This window comes from Panthera tigris, chromosome A2, assembly GCF_018350195.1.
Source record: "Panthera tigris isolate Pti1 chromosome A2, P.tigris_Pti1_mat1.1, whole genome shotgun sequence".
NCBI lineage: Eukaryota > Metazoa > Chordata > Mammalia > Carnivora > Felidae > Panthera > Panthera tigris.
In genome coordinates, this window is record NC_056661.1 from 153018343 (window position 1) to 153039251 (window position 20909).

A 20909-nucleotide genomic window follows, 5' to 3' on the forward strand; every position below is an offset into this window, starting at 1 on the left:
TGCTAAGCAAGTGGATGGAGTAAACACAATCGCAAGGCAAATGTTTAACTTTCTAAAGAAAATAAACCTTTTTAAAGAAGTTTACCTTAACCAGTACCAAGTTACTGAAAATTAATGCGCTATTTAAAACCTAACCTTAAAAGCAGGAAGTGGAAGCCTGGTAACACCTGGCTACCCATTAATTCGGATTATCACACATACCCAAAGACGGCATTTCTCTCTCAAGAGCTGGCACTTCAGAATGCCCCACGGTTGCATTCAGGCCTTGACCCAGTATCCCCGCCTGGGGCAAGTGCACCCCATTTCAACAAAAGAGTACACTCCTGAATCCCAGCAGAAATACCTCACCTGTCACTGTACTTCTCCTTAGAAGAACCCCATGTTCGTTTTTTTAGTAGCTCGAAAACAATTAGAAATCGCTCTTCTGGGTGACTTCCCCAGGAAAAGCCCTACTCCTTCAGGATAGACACAGGGAGTCCGTGCATTGTGACCAGGATATGGTAAAAACCAGGCTCACTGAATGCAGCGGATGTCGCCAAGGAGGGGAAAAGGAGGTCACTGGAGTCTTAGAAGCACTCATCACACGAAATGAATGTAGGTTCCAGCAATACAATCCTTTATAGAGGTCACCTGTCTGTTTCAGAACATGACCAACAGTCTCCTTCAAGAAAGACCCAGGCCTGAGCGTGTGAGGCTGGACTGGTTGAGAAGGGGAGAGGAGAAAGAACAGAAAAAGGATAGAGATGCACAGAAACTCCAGCAGAATCAAAGGGTACAAAGTGTAGGAACAAGGCAAGACTGAGTGAAATCCAGGGCTGAAAGAGGTGACCAGGTAGGTCACCTGCCACAGGGAATGAAGCTTGCAAATAAAAACAGTGAGCTCCTGGGACCTTTGAGATCCAAGATCGTTCTTAACCCTTAACACCTTACCCACCCACAATTCTTTATCTGGTGTCATGCACTAAAAGAATAACTTAAAAAACACTGGAGTCAGAACCGCAGGGCCACGTCTTAGCCCCGGGGGTATGGCCTACATTCCATATGGATTTGGAACGGAAAGGCACAGGAGGAGAACAGCACAGTTCCCAAGCCGGCTTTCTACAAAGTTGACAAAATACATCCCAACCCACATACCCAGCCCCTCCTAAAAGGGAAAGCAGCCGTTTACTATAGTTCTGAATTCACTGCCAAGTTCCTTCTCTAATGCTCACCCGGAGTGTCCAGCAGAGGGAGTCTCAAGGAGGTACTTAATAAAGAGAAAATTGTTTCATTTTAACACTCCATAGACAGTGGGAGCATTGACTGTAGCCCCCTCCCATAGACACAGACGAACAATGAAGGCCCGACATGGGCTCTCCTAGCATGTTCACAGAGCCACTGGCTCGTTCTATTCTGCGTGGTGGAGTGATCAGAAATTTCGTTTTGTTTTGTCGAATGGTTAAATGGACCTTGTGTTCTTCAGAATCAAAGAGGAAAGCCCCTGGAATAACATCTCTCTGTTGCCTTCTAAACAGCCCCTTTGTTTCTAAGAGAGTCTGAAAAAAAATATTTACAGTCCATAGGTTATTTACAGCCTCATTATCCAGGGCCTGACTGGTAACTTTATTCCATCCAGAAACCAAATTCATTTGGAGCCCTGGAACTAATAACAGATTTTCTTTTCAGATAAGTTTTTTTTTTTTTTTTAATCTGCCTCTTGTAACAGAGATAAAACTATTAATGCGTTCCCTGTCTCACTCGCCAGCACTGTTCCCGGGATTTATAGAAGGATTAAAACCTCCTCTCCCCGCCCCTCCTCTCTGCTCCACACAAACCCTTTCCCCTCTCATTTGCTATTTCATCCACAGAATATCTGAACAAAACCGAAAGAAAGCCAGATGGACTGACGCTAAAAGTATGTAAAGGCTGCTATTTCAATGATTTCATGAGAAAAACATTTTCACGATGAAATGACTGAAAAAAATCGGGCACCCTTTGGTTTAAAATTCCTCCTACTACAAGCACACAAAAACACACCGAAGTGTAAAAACTTAGTTGATTCTGGTTTGATTTCTGGCTGGAAGCTGACAAGAACCGACTGGAGAGAAGCGAAACGGAGAGGGAGGGCAAGGGGAGTGGAGTGCTTTTTGCCCTCCGTGCTTTTCTTTCTTCCTAAAGACAGTCAAATCGGGAAAATGACCCCACGCCAGGTGAAGGTGCACCACGCAGGTTGAGCCAGACCCACCGAGGGAACCGTCTCGGCCGCCTCCCCCCCCCAGCCCCCCCCCCCACCCCGACTTGAAAAGCTCAACTACATTTTCCCTTCCACACGCTAATGCGGGGAGATTTTAGCCAATTTCATTGTTCTGCCTGGGTCTGAAATGGACTTTTCATCCGTACCCCCGTCTCATCACCTAGCCCCATACATACATTCCCATCCGACAGCCCCCCCAAAATCAGAGGCTCGCGAAGAATAAAGGAGTGTGGGGAGGGGGTGGAGAGCAGCGGAAAGGGGAGCCGTGGGGACAGAGTGGGAAGATCACCCCAAAAGGTAATTTTCCGGGGGGGGGGGGCGGTGCGCAGGGGAGGGGGGAGGATGAAAGCTAAACCGCATCACCTTTATTTACCCCAAATAAATGAAAAGCACAGTCACGGGTCCGTCTTTTCCCAGGCGCCCCCTCCCAATTTCTTTTCTTCGGGCAGGAGCCCACCCTCGCACCCCCCCCCCTCCACCCCCCGCCTCTTTCTCCACCCTGGAAATAAGATCCTGTTAAATTCCGGATCCCGGTCGTGCCGTGGGCAGGGGAGGGGGAGGCGGGGAGGGGTCGGGAGCCGGTTAAAGCCCCGGGGGGGTGGGGCGCCGGAGGCCGGGCGCCCGGGGGGCTGCGGGCCGGGGGTGGGAGGGGGGGGGGCGGCCCGGCGAGGGGCCGCGGGCAGAACAAAGCTGCGGGGGCCGCGGCGGCCGGGCGGCGCTGGGCGAGCGGGGTCGGCGGGCCGGGCGCCCCTTACCTTCGTACACGGGGGCCATCGGGGCCGGGGTGTCCGCGGTTCATGGCAACGGAGAAGGGAACGCGGCGCGCGAGCTCGGCCCCCCCAGCCTCAGTCGGAATCTGCCATCTTGAGCCTGTGTCTCCGCTCTCGGCGCAGCCGGGGCCGCCAGCGCCCGCATCACCGCCTCACTTGGCCGGCGCCGGGGGAGGGGGCCGGGCGCCGCCGCCGCCGCCGCCGCCGAGGCCGGGCCCCTGCGCGGGGCTCCGGGGCGGCCGGGGCGGGCGGGCGCAGCGGCCGAGGCCGAGGGGCCGGGCGGCCGCGGCCCCCGAGCGGGTCCGCGGTGGGGCGGGAGCCGGGGCGGGCAGCGCGCGGCCAGTGCCCGGCCGGAGCTCAGCTCAGCATGGCTGTGTGTGGGGGCTTCGGCAAAAGTTGCACGGGAGGCGGAGGAGGGGCGGGCGGAGCCGGGAGGAGGGGCGGGGGCGGGGGCCGGGGGGGGGGCGGGGGCGGCGGGCCGAGCGCGAGCGAGCGAGCGAGCCGCGGAGCGCGGAGTCCGCGCGCAATCGAGCGCCGATGGCACGGATGCGAGGCGGGGAAGGCCGAGCGGAGGGCAGGAGCTGCGGGCCGGGGCGGGCGCGGGCGCTGGGGGCGGGGTGGGGCGGAGCGGGGGGGGGGGGGGGGGGGGGAGGCTCGGGGCCGCCGCGGGGCTCGCGGGCAAGGTGCGCGCAGTTGCGTTCCGCCCGGCCGGGGACAGCCGGTCCGCAGGGGTGGCAGCCAGAAGTTTGTGTGCGCGCGCGAGCGGGGCGGGAGGGCAGAGACGGGAAGGGGGCACCGCCGGCGGAGAGGCTCGCCCGCCTGGCCCGGAGCTAGGTGTGCAATGAATGAAGGGAGGGGTAGGCGCTCGCCCGCCTCCCGGGAGGGTGAGTGGGGGGAGGAGCTTTGGAAATCCACTTGGGGTCGGAGGGTGCAGAGCTGTTCCGCGCACGCTTCAGACCTGCAGCCCCCGGTGGTTGCCGAATTCCTGGCTTGCAGTGTCCTGGGCGAGGGCGAGGGGGGGGGGGGGCGGCTCCGCCGCCCGGACGGCCGTTCCCAGGCCTCTGCTCTTCTCCACGCGCTCCGATCAGGGCTTCAAGTAAACGTCTCCAAACTCCCCCCAGCCCGGAGTCTTCTCCAGGGTCACTTCAGCTCCCTCCAGGATTCTTCCATAGGATGCCCAGCCATCGCCTCCAGCGTGAGAAGACTTGGGGCCAAACTCTTAAGCAGTGTTTTTGAAACTGTGGATCGGGACACATTAACTGATCATAAAATTAGTTCAGGGGATGGCGACCACCTTAAAAAAAAAAATCGAAATGCAACAGAATAGACAATATTAGGATCCATTGCTCTTAGTGAGCGTAACTATGGTTTCAGAAACCTTTTGTTTCCATTATACAATACTGGACACCTGTACTGGACCATGATGTAAATTTTATTTCCTACTGTGGGTCAAGGATCAAAAAAGCTTAAAATCTATACTTTGGGGGCTGTAACGTAACGATCACTGTACAACTTTCTTAAAAACAAAGTCATGATTTTCTCACTACTTATTCTTCCCAACCTCCATACCCTCTGACCCCCACCCCCAAACCCCACAAGAGGGAAGCCCGTTCACACACTTACCTGGTTTTGTTAGTGAAGCACAGTTCCCCCTTATCAGGGGGACCTTTGACTCGGCCATCTTCTTCGCCCCTCTATTCAGTGCTATGCTTTCCACTGCTTCTCTTAGCCTCATGTTATCACATTTGCAGAATCCTGGACTACGACTGCTAAAAAGAGCCTCAGACATCCTCTGGGCCAGGCCTGCCCTTTTAGAATGGAGAAAGTGAGGCCCAAAGAAGTGAATTTCGCTCAACGTTGCACGCTATGAAGTCTCAAGGTTACATCTTTTGGCTCCCACTTTGGTGTTCTTTGCTCCACACCATTCATTCGTTCCTTTCTTTCTATCCCGACTGCTATCCCTAACTGATCTCAGTCCAGTTCCCCCTAAGCACTGTCACCTCCATAACACACGGTTCTGACCGTGACATGGACCTGCCGACACCTTTCAAGGAGTCACCCTTTGCCGAGGTTCCCAGTTCCTTGGCTCGGAATCAAAGCAGGCAGGCCCTGACTTACCATTCCAAGCGCATGAGTTCAGCAAGTCACTGCCTCTCCAGCCAGACTGGTTTATTCATGGTCTTCTGCCAGCCTTCCCCATCTGTGACTTTGCCCAAGCTGCTACTTTCCCACCAAGGGCACCTTCTCTGTCTTTTCTCTTTAACCAGATTCTACCTGTGCCTGACAGTTCCCTCCACAAAACAGCCAGAGGCAACATGAGATTAAGATGTACCTGGGTTCCGATCCCAGTTCTTCCACTTAGTAGCTGTGTGAACTTAGTCAAATTGCTTAACCTCTCTTAGCTTCAGTTTCTGCAACGCTGTTGCATTGAGAGAGTAACAGTATCACTATTCTTCTCTCATGACCTTTACTGTACAGGTGTTATCTCTCCGCCCCTTTCCGGTGCTACCTGATAGAAAATGCTGCAGGGATGAAAATGTAACCATTTGTGGCTGTCGAGCACATGAAAGGTGGCTAATGTGACCGAGGAGCTGAATTTTTCATTGTCATGGCCACATGTGGCTAGCGGCTCCGCACCATACTAGATGGTGCATCTCTAAAGAGCACCTTCAACAAGGGCAGAAATGATGTTGATCTTGCTTGGCCTTATATCCCCAGCAATGAGCACATTGCCTGGCACATGGTAGGTACTGGACGAGTGTTAGTTGAGCGATGATAGCTGCCATTTAACATGTGCTCGTTTGCGTCCAGCACAACACTGAGAACTTGGTAGAAGTTATTGGGTCTAGGACTTTCCACGGCACCTGGGGTGGGACTGGACTGGAGACAGAGCTTGTATAGAGTGCTGGCAGACAGTAGAGGTTCGATAAGAGGTGGTTGTGATTATTTCGAAAACCTCCATGGGACTGACCTGATTTTTATCTCTTCTTCTTCTAGGCTTACAGAACAGTTCCTGGCATGCACACTCTGCTGCCACATGGCATCGCCCAGCCTAGATGGGCGACCCCCCCCCCCTTCTAGGGAGGCGGTCTGTTCCCCCATAGCTGGCTTGGCAGCATTCTGGGGCCAGGTCCATGGCATACTCATTTGGATGCCCCTCTGCTCAGAGCTTGCACCGATTGGTGTTGAAATAATTGCCTCTAAACCCACCCCAGTTGCTCTTAAGCCATGAGTGATGCCAGGCCATGTTGGTCTCTGGGATACCCCCTCTATCCTCCCCAAATTCACATGTTGAAGTCCTAACCCCTGGTCCCTCCGAATGTGGCTGTATTGAGAGATAGGGTCTTTAAAGAGATAATGCAGGGGCGCCCGGGTGGCTCAGGCGGTTAAGCATCCGACTTCAGCTCAGGTCACAATCTCACAGCTTGTGAGTTCAAGTCCCACATCAGGCTCTGTGCTGATGGCTCAGAGCCTGGAGCCTGCTTCGGATTCTCCCCCTCTCTCTCCGCCCCTCCCCCACTCATGCTCTGTCTCTCTCTGACTCTCAAACATGAATAAATGTTAAAAACAATTTTTAAAAAATAAAGAGGTAATGCGGTTAAAAATGAGGTCATTCGGGGGGCCCTAATCCAGTATGGCTGGTGTCCTTTCAGGAAAATTCAGACACAGACGCGGACAGGGAAGACCACAAGAGACACAGGGAGAAGGTGGCCATCTGCAAGCCAAGGACAGGGGTCTGAAAAGAAACTGCACCTCCTGACATGTTGATCTCAGGCTTCTGTCCTCCAGGATTGTGAGAAAGTAAATTTTGGTTGTGAAAGCCACACGGTCTGTGGTGCTTTGGCATGACAGCCCTAGGAAGCTAAGATACCCCCACGGAAGGTGAATTAAAATGAAGAAAGAGCCCTTGCGTCAAGTGCCAACATCTTGAGAGGAGTCTCCTTCCCACATGCCCACCTTGGGCATGGAAAGTGAGCCCCACGACAGGCGAGCAAAAGGGAGCCCAACAAGGAAGATCCCCACCTTCTCTTCAAACCACTGACTAAAGCTGCCTCATTACGACATACAACTTCGGTAAGAAGCATTCAGTTGAGCTAGCCTGCTTGGCCTTGCATGGTTGGGGAAAGGTTATTTAAGTGAATTTAGATTTAAAAAAAAATTTTTTTTAATGTTTATTTTTGAGAGAGACAGAGCACGAACGAGAGAGGGGCGGAGAGAGGCAGACACAGAATCCGAAGCAGGCTCCAGGCTCTGAGCTGTCAGCACAGAGCCCCATGCGAGGCTCCAACTCAGGAACCGCGAGGTCATGACCTGAGCCAAAGCCAGACAACCGACCGAGCGACCCAGGCGCCCCAGATTTTTTTTTTCTCATGAATTGGCAAGTTGAGTACCCCTATTTGTCTCCCTTCCCTCCGGTGACTGCAGTCAGGTGGGAACAGGGTTACAAGCTCACAGTGAATGGCTGAAGGAGGGTGGGAGATCAGGAAGGGGACAGAATCTGAGACAGAGCCCCAAGGAGCGCCCGTATCTGAAGTAAGGGAAGAGGAGACAGAACTCCCTGTGGAGGAGTGGACAGGGAAGGAAGAGGACAACCTAAACTTAGAATGACTCTTGGACATGGAAAGACCGCCGCAACGGGAGCTATGGTTGGCAGCGCTGTGCGCTCATGGGAGGTCGCATGAGACACACACGGGGAGGCGTCCACTGGATTTCGCAACAAGGTTACATTAGTGACTCTGGGGAGACCACTTCTGTGGGAAATGCAGGGAGGGTTCTTCATTTCAGCCTGAAGAGGATGTGCAGTGTTTTGGTAGGTGGAGGGGGGAGGGTGAGGAGGGTTCTGGAGGCTCCAGAAGAGGGCAGTAGAGAGTATTCCAGGTAGAGAGCTTGCAACCAAAGCCACAGGGTGAGACAACGAGCCGGGTCCAGGAGCTATCACATCTGGCTAGGTTAGTAGGCACTGCATTCCATTTATCCAATAAACACCTTAGCACTTAGTGTTCTAAAAAGTTGACAAATATTCACTCATTTAATACATCTGTTTTGTTTTGTTTTGTTTTTTTGCACCGCATGGAACTCTAGGTTGCCATAAGACCATGCGACTTCAGTGTCTTTTAAGACGCATAATAAATGCAAGAGAACCGGAGAGGATTTACTAGTCATCTATGCCAGTTACCTCTTCCCAATGTGTCTTTTCTATAAATGGCATGAGTAATACCTTTCTCGGGGGTTACCAGACGTGGAGGGAGTTTTGAGCCGGTTTCAAGTTCATTTTGCTTAAAGGGCGGATGACAAATGGTCTTTTCTTCATTTCTGCCTCTGGTTGTGAAAATGCGTAACATCCAGTATCTTCAAGACCACAAGATGGAGATATTTGTCCTTGGGGTGTATATATTTAGGTATTCGTGTCTTGTTATCGCTCTCTGGGTGTTTCTACTGCAATATCTGTGCAGGCTGTATCTTATCTGGACTCGGTGTGCGATGCTCCCGTTGTCCTGCCTGGTCCTTTCTGTGTCGGAGCCTGTGGTCTTGTCTTTGGGGGATATGCCTGGGGAGAGGCGGTTCACTTTCTCAGGCTCTGTCTTTCAAAAAATTTTTTTTTCAACATTTTTTATTTATTTTTGGGACAGAGAGAGACAGAGCATGAATGGGGGAGGGGCAGAGAGAGAGGGAGACACAGAATCGGAAACAGGCTCCAGGTTCCGAGCCATCAGCCCAGAGCCTGACGCAGGGCTCGAACTCACGGACCGCGAGATCGTGACCTGGCTGAAGTCGGACGCTTAACCGACTGCGCCACCCAGGCGCCCCTCTCAGGCTCTTTCAACATCCTGCCTCTCTCTTGGTCTCTGGCTCTATGTGTGTCTGTTTTCCTCTCTCTTGACAATGCTTCGGTCTCGTTTTCTTTTTCTGTGCATCCTCCTATCTCTTCCACACGTGATTTCTTATTTCTCTCCTCTCCTCTCTTTATGATTGATTTCTTAACAAGTCGCAATATTGACCTACATTTGTTTTAGTTATTTCAGAGAAATGACTTCATGTTTCTGCTTTAAACCTTTGATTGGCTTAAATGACACATTTTGTAATAGACTGGTGTTTAATAACTGCAGGACTCCTTAAACAAAGGACAGGAGGCTGACAGAGGATGTAAAAGAGTACACATTGCATTCAAGTTAGGAACAATAGGGGCTCTGGTTTTAAGGGCAAAGGGTAGAGCATGACTTGGCAGGGTGAAGGGGGTGTGGAAAATGGCAGTCTTGAAGAAATCGCACTGGCAAAATCAGGGGAATACAGAAACATCATTCATTTTCTGCTTCTGCTCCTAGAAGAAAACTGATCAGACACCTGATCAGGGATACAGGAAAGGCAAGGAGAGGCCAGAACAGCATCCGACAGAAAGGAGTCGTGGCCAAAAGAATAAATGCCATCAGCCTCTGAATGTAAAAGAAGCCGTGATGTACGGAAGATGAGGTGATTTTGTCGAGGTTTCGGGAATGGCAGATTAGTACGGATTTGCACCCGAGAAGCAGTTGAGAAGCAATCTCTGCAGAAGAATTTCTGTGATGAGAGGAGACGGGTAACAGCTTGGTTTGTCTGACATCAACTCTAGGCTGGACCAAGTAGGCAGAAGTGGCACGGAGGGAAGCCTCGAGCTCGAGCGGGTATAGACAAGAGGGTAGACACAGGAGAGCTCTTTCAAAAGCCCGAGGATCCTGTTAAGCCAAGTTAAGCCTAACTCACTGATTCATCAGTGGACCTGTATGTTTCCGTGTCATGTCAACCTCGAACTGTAAAGTTCCCTCTCCCTGGCAGGAAAGAGCTTGTCCCTGTGGGGCAGCCCCTGGAGGGAGGATGGTCATCACAGCAGAGGGCGGTTGGGGCCGCCTCTGCTCTGAGGTTGCCAGTGACCTCTCCCATGCCAAATCCAGTGCCCTTTCTCAGCCTCTCCCCTGCTTGATCTCTAAACAAACGTTAGTTAGACACTGTTAATCCCTTCAACCTTCTTGAATCAATCCCTTCCTTTGACCTTTCTTAACAGTGCACTTTTAAATTTTCCCTTCAACTTTCCTGGCCATTCCTTCTTTCTTTCTTTCTCCCTTCCTTCCTTCTTTCCCTCCCTCCCTCCCTCCCTCCCTCCTTCCTTCCTTCCTTCCTTCTTTCTTTTTCTTTCCCTTTCTTTCTTTCTTTCTTTCACCAAGAAATTCAACTCATCAAATGTTCAATGACTGCTTTCCGTGTGTTAGATTCTAGAGCAGGAGCTGAGAGTATAAAAGGGAAAAAGCCACAGCCCCTGCTTTCAAGGAGCTCAAGTTCAAAACCACCAGGTAAAGTAGAATACATTACAGTGAGTGCAGCAGTAAAAGGGCGCACATGGTCAGAAGCTAATGCAGAGGGACAAATGGCCAGGAGGGTGTGTGTCTGTTTTAATTAATTTATTTCTATTTTGAGAGAGAGAGAGAGAGCGCGCATAAGCAGGGAAGCAGGGGAGGGGCAGAGAGAAGGAGAGAGAGAATCCAAAGCAGGCATTGCACTGTCAGCCTGGAGCCCGAAGCGGGGCTTGAACTCATGAACCGTGAGGTCATGGCCTGAGCTGAAATCAAGAGTCAGACGCTTAACCAACTGAGCCCCCCAGGCGCCCCAGGAGTGTGTTGACAGTATGGGAGGAGATGGCCCACCTGTGCCCAGGAGCATGAATTCTGGCAGGGAGAGAGCATGTAGAAAGTCATGTGTGTCCAGGGTCTGTGCGAAGTCAGAATATTGCTAAACACCAAGAACGAGGCCCAGGCGGTGGTCAGGAATGTGGCTGGAAGGAAAGGCAGAGTCTTGTATTTGCCAAGTCAAGGAATGTCTTTATTCTATACGCACCAGGTGTGGGGAGAAAACAAGTTCAATTTTGAACCTGTTGGGTTTAAGGTTCCTACGAGATATTGAGATAGGGATGCTCATTTGCCAAATGAGTGTAGGAGGCTGGAGCTCAGCCAAGTTTTTAATAAGAGAGAGAAATCTGTTTTTGAGTCATCAGTATATCATGGGGAGCTAATCCATAGGCGTGAGGTGACCACACAGGGAGAGGTTACGAGGTGTCAGTTCTCAAAGTGTGGTCCCTGGGTCACCTGCACCAAAACCCCAAAGGGACTTTCTCAACATGCGGATTCCTCAGGCAGAACCCCAGGCCTACTGACTCAGGAATCTCTGGCGGTGGAATCTGGAAATCTGCATGTAAAACTCACTCTGTAGGGGATACAGTTGTCACAGAGATATTCCGGCCACCGGTATGGAATACCCCCTGGTGTGAGAAGTTGGAAACAAAAGCTGCATCTTGGAAGGGAGAGACCCAGTCACCTAGGGGCTGCGTGGTTTCCTCTAGGGTCCACGGTGCTAACCCAGAACCCCGACATCTTGGAGATGAGGCACTGACTTCCAGGCTTTTCCTTAAGTGAGAGAAGTGAGGTCTCGATTAAGCTTACTTTTACCCGGGCCTCCTGTTACTTACAGCATCTTCATTAATATAAGGAAGAATTTAATTTTGTGATTCCCAGAGAACATTTTATCGCAGTCCACGTGTAGATCTTTCAAACAGACCTCAACAGCCTGAACGTGTAATTTTAAAAAGTCCAAAAACAAAAAGATCTCTTGGCATACGATTCTGAGGATTTTCACTGTACGTGTGAGAGGAATGTGAATTTTTCAAGGATTTCTCTTGAAATACGGCAGTATCTTCAGCTCACATTCCATTTGCCCTAGGTGATGCACTTAACATTCAGAAACGGCCCGATTTGCTTATCTTTTCTGTGGAAGACTTATACTGCCTGGCTGACTCGAGCAAGTTTGTCTGGTAGAGCTGGACGTCTGAACAACAGAAAGTAAGCTTTTAAAAAACATCTTCTAGATGGGGCGCCTGGGTGGCTCAGTCGGTTGGGCGGCCGACTTCGGCTCAGGTCACGATCTCACAATCCGTGAGTTCGAGCCCCGCGTCGGGCTCTGTGCTGACAGCTCAGAGCCTGGAGCCCATTTCAGATTCTGTGTCTCCCTCTCTCTCTGCCCCTCCCCTGTTCATGCTCTGTCTCTCTCTGTCTCAAAAATAAATAAACGTTAAAAAAAAAAAACATATTCTAGAATTTCCTTGTGCTCTTTCGACATGAGTTTGTTGATTCCAAACTTTTGAATGTTAAATCCTGTGTTAAGCAGCCCCTGAGGGGGGGAGGGCGGGGAGTACCAGGGAAGGGCCAGAGTCCTTCCATTGGTGAAATAGGCTGGCATCGCTCGGTGCCTGAGTCCCAGCCAGGGCTGACTGAGGATGGCCGAGGTAAGTATGTGCTAGAAACAGGTTCGGCAGGACATCAGGTATGAGACTGACCCTGCCCACTTCATTTAGCATTGCAACTATCCCTCCACCCCCACAGTGTCCTCCGAGGTACCTCGTTTCCCCTTGCCTGGTGGTCTCCACCGTTTCTGTTTTGTGAACTCCTTTGGCAAGTCTGGTGGAGCCTAGGGATCCCTTCTCACAACAGTGTTGTAAAACGCCTTCAAAAAAATACAAAAGGTTACCAAAGAAACTAATTACATTGTGATACAGTTTCCAAAAGTATGTTTCTTTACTGATACATTAAATAACAAGCTGTAACTGGAGGTCCAACAGCTACAAAGCAGTGACAAGTATGAACAATAGTTGAACATATCTGTAACAACTGTGGGTATAGGATAAAAACTCCTGTGACTTCCACTGGTAACAAATTCACAAGTACTGCCTTTATTTTTTGTTGGTTGCCTACAAGATTTGAAAGTTTAAAGGGAATGAGAATAAACAAGTCATTTTCCGCGCGCCCATCCAAGTTCCCAGACCCCCTGAATTCTTTCCACGAACACCTTGTGGATATCTCCCGTTCTATTTTTGCACAGTATTTTCATCTTCTGACATATTATTTACATATCTCTTAAGTTTGTTTTTTTTTTTTTTTTTGATTGTCTGATTCTCCCTATTAAGATGCAACTTCCACTAAGTCAGGAGCCTTTGTCTGTTTTGTTCACTGATGCGTCCCGAGTTTCTAAACAGTGCCTGGCCCTTGCTGGAGGCTTCATAAATACTGGTCAATGAATCAGGCCAGAATGCACCAGCATCTGAGTCCAGGCAGGGTGGCAAAGAGTTCTCTTGTCTTCTTTCTCTGTTTCTTTCTCCTCTCTTCCTTCTGTTTTCTGTCACTTTTACAATCTCTCTCTCCTTTCCTTTCTTTCTTATTATCCTCTATTTGTTTCTCTCTCATTCAAGAAATTCATTTGGCAAGGATTTACCATAATAAGAGAGACCCAGACTTGGGGCTTCTAGAGCTCATCACCCACTGGGCAGTGGCTAAGAACATGGCCTGTGGAGTTGGGAAAACCCAAGTCCAATGTCTGCTGTCTGATCATGGGCAAATCTGTTAACCTCTCTGTGACTTAGTTTCTTTTACATCATTTGGTCCTTCATCCATTAATCAGGGGAGGGCTTCCTAGGTGCCTGCCATTGTGCCAGGCACTTGAAGTCTAGTGGGGAGACAGATGAGGAAATGCACAATGGCATGACAAGTGCTCTGATGGACAAAGGACAAATGCTGTAAGAGGGTAACTTGTGATATCTTGAACCCCATGAAATTTAGTCTTAGTGCACTGCCATAGTCAAGAAGAGTTCATCAGCTCCACCTACTTTCGGATGAATTCCATTGGCTTTCGCATTTCTGGAACAACACTAATGGGAATTCAAGTTCATAGCGCAAGACAAGCATTATTAAATCTTCCTTTATTCCACCCCAGACTTCATTTCCTTCTCCCAGACACCCCAGGATTTCAGTGTGCAGATTGACTAAAATTCTTACCTTCCTTTTGGGGCTGAAGGAAGGGGCAGGGCTGAAATATCGGGGCTGGAGATTTCAGGGTTCTCTTTGGTAGACAGCATAGGAGAGAGGGCTGTGCAGGCCCCCTCAGAACTAATTTTGCCTAGACCCAGGAGCACCCAGGATGAAGGACACCCTGAAGGGTGAAGCAGGAAGGGGAGGGTTTCTGGCAGCATGAAGGTCTGGAGAGTGAGAGATCTTAGTCCTTAACTGGGGGAAATTCAGTCTGTGTGGAGCATAAGGGAGGAATAGGAATAGCTGGCAGGAGGAAGAGTGATGGCAAAGGTGGACAGGAGAGGTCAGAGGGGTAAGGGTGTCAAGTCACCCAAGGCATCAGAGACTTTATCAAATGAGTTGGGATTTTCCCAGAGATAATGGGAAGTAAGGGAATGACAAGATCCCATCCAGGTTTTAGAAGCCCCTGTTGGTGACAGAGTGGGAATATGTTGGAGGGCCACAAGACCGGAAGACAGGGGGACCTGGGCATAGGGATGACAACAATTAGGGGGATGGCTGTTTGCAAAACACACTCCACAGTTGGAGCCTGCAGGACATAATGACCCATAAAAGGGGGAGGGGGCAGTGTCATGAGTTCAATTGTGCCCTCCCCCCCACAAAAGGAGATAGGTTGAAGTCCTAACCCCCCAATACCACAAAATGTGACCTTATTTGGAAATTGGCCTTTGTAGATGTAATTCACTAAATTAAGTTGAAGGTATATCAGAGTATGAGCACAGGCCCTCATCCAAGATAATAGGCATCTTTGTAAGAACACAGCACATGAAGACAGAGACACAGAGAGAATGCCACGTGAAGATGGATTGGACAGACAAGTCTCCAAGCCGAGGAAGGCCGGAGGTGGCCTGAAAACCTCCAGAAGCTAGGAAGAGGCAAGGAAGGACTCCTCCACAGGTTTGAGAGGGATCGTGGCTCTGAGGGCACTTTGATTTCTGACTTCTATCCTTCAGAACAGTGCGATGATACATCTCCGGTGTTTAAGCCACTCAATTTGTGTTACTTTGTTACAGCAGCTCAAGGAAAGTAGCATAGGGTGAAGTTTAGCCACACCAGGACCGTGAACGTTTAGGCTACTCTGAGCTTTTATTATTATAAACATGACAGAGCAAGAAGGATTGGGGATGAACAAACAACAGGAACAACACATTAAAAGGAAAACCAGAAAATGCTTGAAATCAATTCATAAATGCCTAAGGCCCACAACTGCTGCTGGGATCCAACATCCTCACCCCCCGGGGCCGGGGGTGGGGGGAGGGCTGGGTGGTTTAGACGAGGCAGTGCACGTAAAGTTGCTTCGCACACATAAAGTGCTCCAGGTACGTTCCAGCTTTGTCTTCATTTTAGTTAAATAAAATCACAGGGCCATGTGTTGGAGTTGCCCACGTGAATAGCTCCCCCCCCCCCGCCCCCACCACCACCACGGGCCTGGCGACAGGAGCCCAATACAAAATGGCTCCTTCTTCAGAAATTGTTTCAAGACAATGACAACAGAATATCAAACCAAGCACACAGTCCCAGTCCTGTGCAACTGCGTCCATGAAGCCATCCTGTCCTCGGGACGGTAGCCAGACCCCTGTGGAGATCTCAGAATGCTGAACTCCACGCAGAGCACCATAGGACTGGCCATGTGGAGGGAAGGGAAGAGGCAAGCAGGAAAGGCTTAGGCCCGGGAATGAAGGAACGATCATGGTGCCCTGAATGGAGGTTGCCCTGTCCCAGCAGGGGGCAGATGTTAGGCAACAGGGGACACAAAATATGTCTCTACAGTTAGATGGGCCTGGATTGGGTGGGGGTGGGGGAGGTGGGGCTTTGGTACCAAGCAGAGGTATTCAACTCTATTGCTACAAGCAATGGAGAAGCACTGAATATTTCTGAGCAGGATTCCAAGATGGTGAGTGAGAAATAAGGAGGTAGAGAAATAGGAAGGAAGGGCTGGACAGAAAGCTACAAGGTTTTAAGTCTGGGTAAGTACCCACCTTATACATTGTTATCAAGAGAAGGCGTAACCCTCCTCTCCAGTTCTGTACATGCAACACCCATCTATTTGCTGAGTGAGAGTTCTTGGCATGATGCTGTGTCATGACCCACCAGTCACAATATTTACCTTTGTGTCTGTTTTGTAATAAATTGAGAAATTAGAGAAAATGCCTATACTGTTAATAGGTTTAATCTCTTTGCTGGTAAAACATGCGACCCAGTGGTTAGGATTTGATGGTCTTTTTACTATGGTCCCAAATCACTGCATCCTTTGAGCATTATGTTTTTTTCTAGATTATTTCTAGGTCTTTTCGTGTACTTCTCGGTCAATTTTCCCATCAACCCACACTGAGCCCTAACTGCTGTTTTGTAATCTGAGCAATATGGTTCGTGAGGCCCACGGATGACATTCCAAAGTCACCTGTTTACACATTCCATCATTTCCTCCTCACCACAAAGCACAGATCGCTCCACAATAATTTCCCTTTATCCCACATACCTGTGACCAAGTGGCAATCTTTCTATTCCCACACGGCTGCATCAAGATCTTGGACTCTTAGCAATAGGGAACGAGGTGAGGGTTGCTGGAGGGAGGTGGGTGGGGCTGGGCTAGATGGGTGGCGGATACTACGGAGGGCACTTGTTGGGATGAGCCCCGGGTGTCGTATGTAAACGATGAATCACCGAATTCTCCTGAAAGCAATATTGCACTCTGTGTTAACTACCTAGAATTTAAATAAAAAATTGAAAAGGAAAAGAAAAGATCTTGGGCTTACTAACCAATTTGTTTTAGCTCTAAAGAGTCAATGTAGCTTTGGTTGAAAATGCCAGTAGGGGCCATGAAGATCCTTTGGGGTTCATGTCTGAATGAAACATGCCAACTTTTACCACTACTCCTTACTACTGCTGCTGCTGAGGCTACTAACGGTGTTGGGATGATTTGGGAAACTGGAATAATCCAGGTCCTGCTAGTTTCCTTTAATCCTCCTTCCTTTCATTTCCCCAGCTGGTTTCTATTCATCCTTTATCCTACCTTTAAAGTGATAAAAAAGGAAAAAAAAAAACCCTGAAATAATTATTTAGAAACTTTCCCCTCCTGTCAAGACAATAAAACCTACATGGGCAAGATTAGGCAAGAACAGTGGACAACAAGACAATGCTCAAAAAGAAAAACGATTCCATAAACTCTTGGAGAAGAGAAATGAAACGAACTGAAGTGACATGGGAGTAAGGAAAATTTTTTAATGTGAGAGCTTTTTCTCCCCCTTGCTCCTGGGTATTCATTCTCCTGGAGAAGGCAGGTGGGTTAGGACTCCACATTACATGTGTATGAATTAGTGGGTATTAAGAAAATGTGTAATAATAACTGTAGTATTGATTGATACAGGCTCTGGATTTTACATCTGGCTATCCTCTCTCTCTCTCTCTCTCTCTCTCTCTCTCTCTCTCTCTCTCTCTCTCTCTCTCACAAACACAAACACAAACACAAACACATACACACACACCCAGAAACGCTAATATAGTTAATTAAGTAGCCAGGGCGCTGTAACAGATAAATGCTAACAGTGGCCTAATGCGATGGGAGTTGACTTCTCGCTCTTAATGACGGTCCAGAGTGGGTGCTTAGCAGGCAGCCTTTAACGTAGTGACGCAGGGACCCACACTTCCCCCACCTGGGTGTGGGACCTCGGAGTCCTCTACTTCCAGGTGGCAGACAGGAGGAAGGAACGGAAGAGCCCCTGTGGGATTTTTTTATGGGCCAGGCAGGGAGTGGTGTCCTATCTTCTGTTCACAGTCCAAGGGTAAAACTCAGTCACATGGCTATACCTCACCGCATAGGGGGGTTGGGGAATGGGTCTATCTGAGTGCCCAAGTGGGAGAGAACGAGTTTGGTGAATGCTGCCCAGTCCCCACCCCTGGATTGTCGATGGTCCAGTTTCTGCACGGGTGCAGCCTCAAGAGATAATTAAAATGAGAAATTTAAATGTGAGCCCTAACTGCATCATCCAAACAAAGCTTCAAAGAAGAATTATATTCTTAATGCACAAATTTTGTAAGCTGTCTTCTCCCGTCTGTTGCTTTCCACATGCGTGTCCTGGATAGATGGCAGCTACCTGCCGAAATCCTCGCCTCCCCACTCCGCGCTCCCAGATTGCTTTGCAACTTAGATCACTCAGATTTTTTCCTCCCTTTCACCCTAATTGTGCCTCATTTAACCCTCTGGGCTTCAATTTCCCCATCTGTGAAATGAGAAACTTGAACCAGATGACCTTCATGTATTGAACACTCAACGAATATTTATTAAGTGCCTACTGGACTAGGCCAGCTCAAATACTCTCAAATGCTATGAAAAGGGCAAAATACTTAAATCAGGGGACTTCTCCCACTGCGGCTGAAGTTTTGCAAGAATCCACACCCCATGGGCCTAACAGCCCCTTCACGTGACTCGGAGATTCTGATAAAAAAGAGGGACCTTATGTTTCTGGCATTAGGAAATGGTCAAAAGAATTCACTGTAACTCACACAAAACAGCTTCTAGAACTAGAATTACCATTTCTTTTTAAAAGGCATTGACCCACTTTGGAGAAACTAATTTAGAGAAACAAAAATATCAATATCTAACAATATGGACACAGGAGTGTTTAACACTTGATTGTTTGTAGTGGCCAAAGACTAGAATTGACTGAAGTAAGATGCTGGGTCCATCCACCCACATCATGAAATATGATGTAGTTCTTAAAAGTAATGAGTTTAAGTTCTATCCATTGACCTAGGGGGAGTGTCCACGATGCATTAAGTGAAAAGAGTTAAGTTTCAGAGTCAAGTGCATTGCATAACCCCATACTTCTACATTTCAAGATCCCTAACTACGCTGCATATCTTTGTATGGCCCCGGTGTGAGGTGAAGAAGGGCCATACACCCAATCTCTCCACATCTATTACTCCAGGGCTAGGAATGGAGACTACGGCAGAGACAGAAGAGGGTTAACTTTTTCTTTACACATCCATGAAGTATATTTTTTTCTTACAGTGATCACATACTTAGGAATTAAAAGAATTTTAAGGGGCGCCTGGGTGGCGCAGTCGGTTGGGCGTCCGACTTCAGCCAGGTCACGATCTCGCAGTCCGTGAGTTCGAGCCCCGCGTCAGGCTCTGGGCTGATGGCTCAGAGCCTGGAGCCTGTTTCCGATTCTGTGTCTCCCTCTCTCTCTGCCCCTCCCCCGTTCATGCTCTGTCTCTCTCTGTCCCAAAAATAAATAAATGTTGAAAAAAAAAAATTAAAAAAAAAAAAAATAAAAGAATTTTAAGTTTGATTTTAAAATACTGAAACAAAGGACATTTTAGAATGCCATATATAAACGGAGGGTAGTCCTCATGAAATGTAGGGGAAAAAAAGAGAAATGAAGAAGAATGTGTCTTCACATTGTAGTATTCTTTTCCCTGGGAAGATATTTTCCAAAGAAGAGCAGGGCTCGTGTGTATACATCAGGCTACGCTATTCCCCATAGAAATACACCCCAAGACTCTGATTCCATGCTTAGCAAGCTGTCTCCTCATTAGAAATGTAATTTATCAGTTTCATGTATATCAGAAGGTAAGTGCCCTGAACCCAAATATTTGGACATTGAAAGGATCTCTCTCTCTCTCTCTCTCTCTCTCTCTCTCTCTAAATTAGTATGTTAGTTCTGTGATTGGGGAAAAAAAAAACAAAGCCAGTCTGTGGTTTGGTTAGAATGAATCAACTCATCAGATCCTGATAACTCTTGGGTAAACTGCTAAAATAGAGTTACCAAAACCACAAGGCTGAGACACGGAGCCCTGACGCCACGAGACTCCGCAGAGATACAATCCCTGTGAGCTGAAAGATCCAACCGGCCTCACCCATGATCTCTTTGTGGCTTGTTTCTGACCTGTGTTATCACTCACTCTCTGGTCTATTCTCTCTGCAGTTCCCCGAATTTGAAGACAGTGTCTCTTAAGTCAAATGTATCAGAGAACTTGGTCCAGCATCTGCCTACAGTCTATTAACAATCAATAAACAAGTCAGCAAAACAGTGGTAGAGATATGGGTGGTTATTCTTCAGAGATTCCACGATTGGCGAGCCGGTCCCTATCGGCCACTAGAGATGTGTAGCCCCCTGTGTTTAGACAGTTGTAGGAGCCTGGGTTTGCTCTTAGCCAAAGTGTTAGCTTGCTAACAGTCAGCTCTGCTGTGGGGGGTGAATGGGGGAGAAAGAAGAGGTTGCCTTCACTCCTCCTGCATTTTTAGAGTTGTAAACATTATTCAGTATCGCTTGGGGCCCAGATAAGAGAACGTCAACAGGAAACAAGACAAGATGGTCAAGGAAAAGAAAAGCAACACTACTTGGTGTGACATTATCTGACCTACACGAAGAAGGATCGTGTGGCTTGTCTGTCTGCAGCCTGCCTAATTCGTGGCCAAGTAGGTAAGACGTTTGAATCAGATCACCAGTTTCTAGATATGTAACTGAACGGTTATCGACTCTGTGAATGGCACAAACTAAAAGTTTGTGAGGAAGAAAAACAGCGTAAAACATTCTGGCAGGCATTCTATTAGTCATTAGTACATTTAGAAGTATTTATTGAAGGGCTCCTAGGTGGCTCAGTCAGTTAAGCATCTGACTCTTGATTTCAGCTCAGGTCATGATCTCTCAGTTCACAGGATTGAGCCCCGTGCCGAGCTCTGCGCTGACAGTGCAGAGCCTGCTTGGGATTCTCTCTCCCTCTCTCTCTGCCTCTCCTGCATCTCTCTCTCTCAAAATAAAGAAATAAACTTTAGAAAAGTATTTATTGAACACTTCCTGTGTGTCACACACCATTTTAGTGCATAGCGTACATCAGTGAGCACGTCTGTCTCACAGTCGTGTAGTAAAAGACAAAGCAGAGACCAGAAGAAATGAGCAAACAAAGAAAACCTTGAATTTCGAGCCAGACGTTTAGGGATGGATCTGACTGAGAAAAGCAGAGAAGGAGAGGAAACCTGTTTCACATGAGACGGGACAGCATGAATTGCAGCATAATTTG

At 48.7% G+C, this 20909-nt stretch overlaps 1 protein-coding gene across 1 annotated transcript in view; it reads right to left on the minus strand.

Annotated features, from left to right (window-relative positions):
- Positions 1-3188, minus strand: part of HIPK2 (homeodomain interacting protein kinase 2) — a 182656-nt gene extending 179468 nt beyond the window's left edge. Inside the window, exon 1 of the mRNA XM_042973531.1 lies at positions 2989-3188. Within this exon, the coding sequence (XP_042829465.1) occupies positions 2989-3007 (19 nt within the window). The 5' untranslated portion in view covers positions 3008-3188. The remainder of the gene's footprint in view (positions 1-2988) is intronic.
- Positions 3189-20909: the final 17721 nt, after the last annotated feature.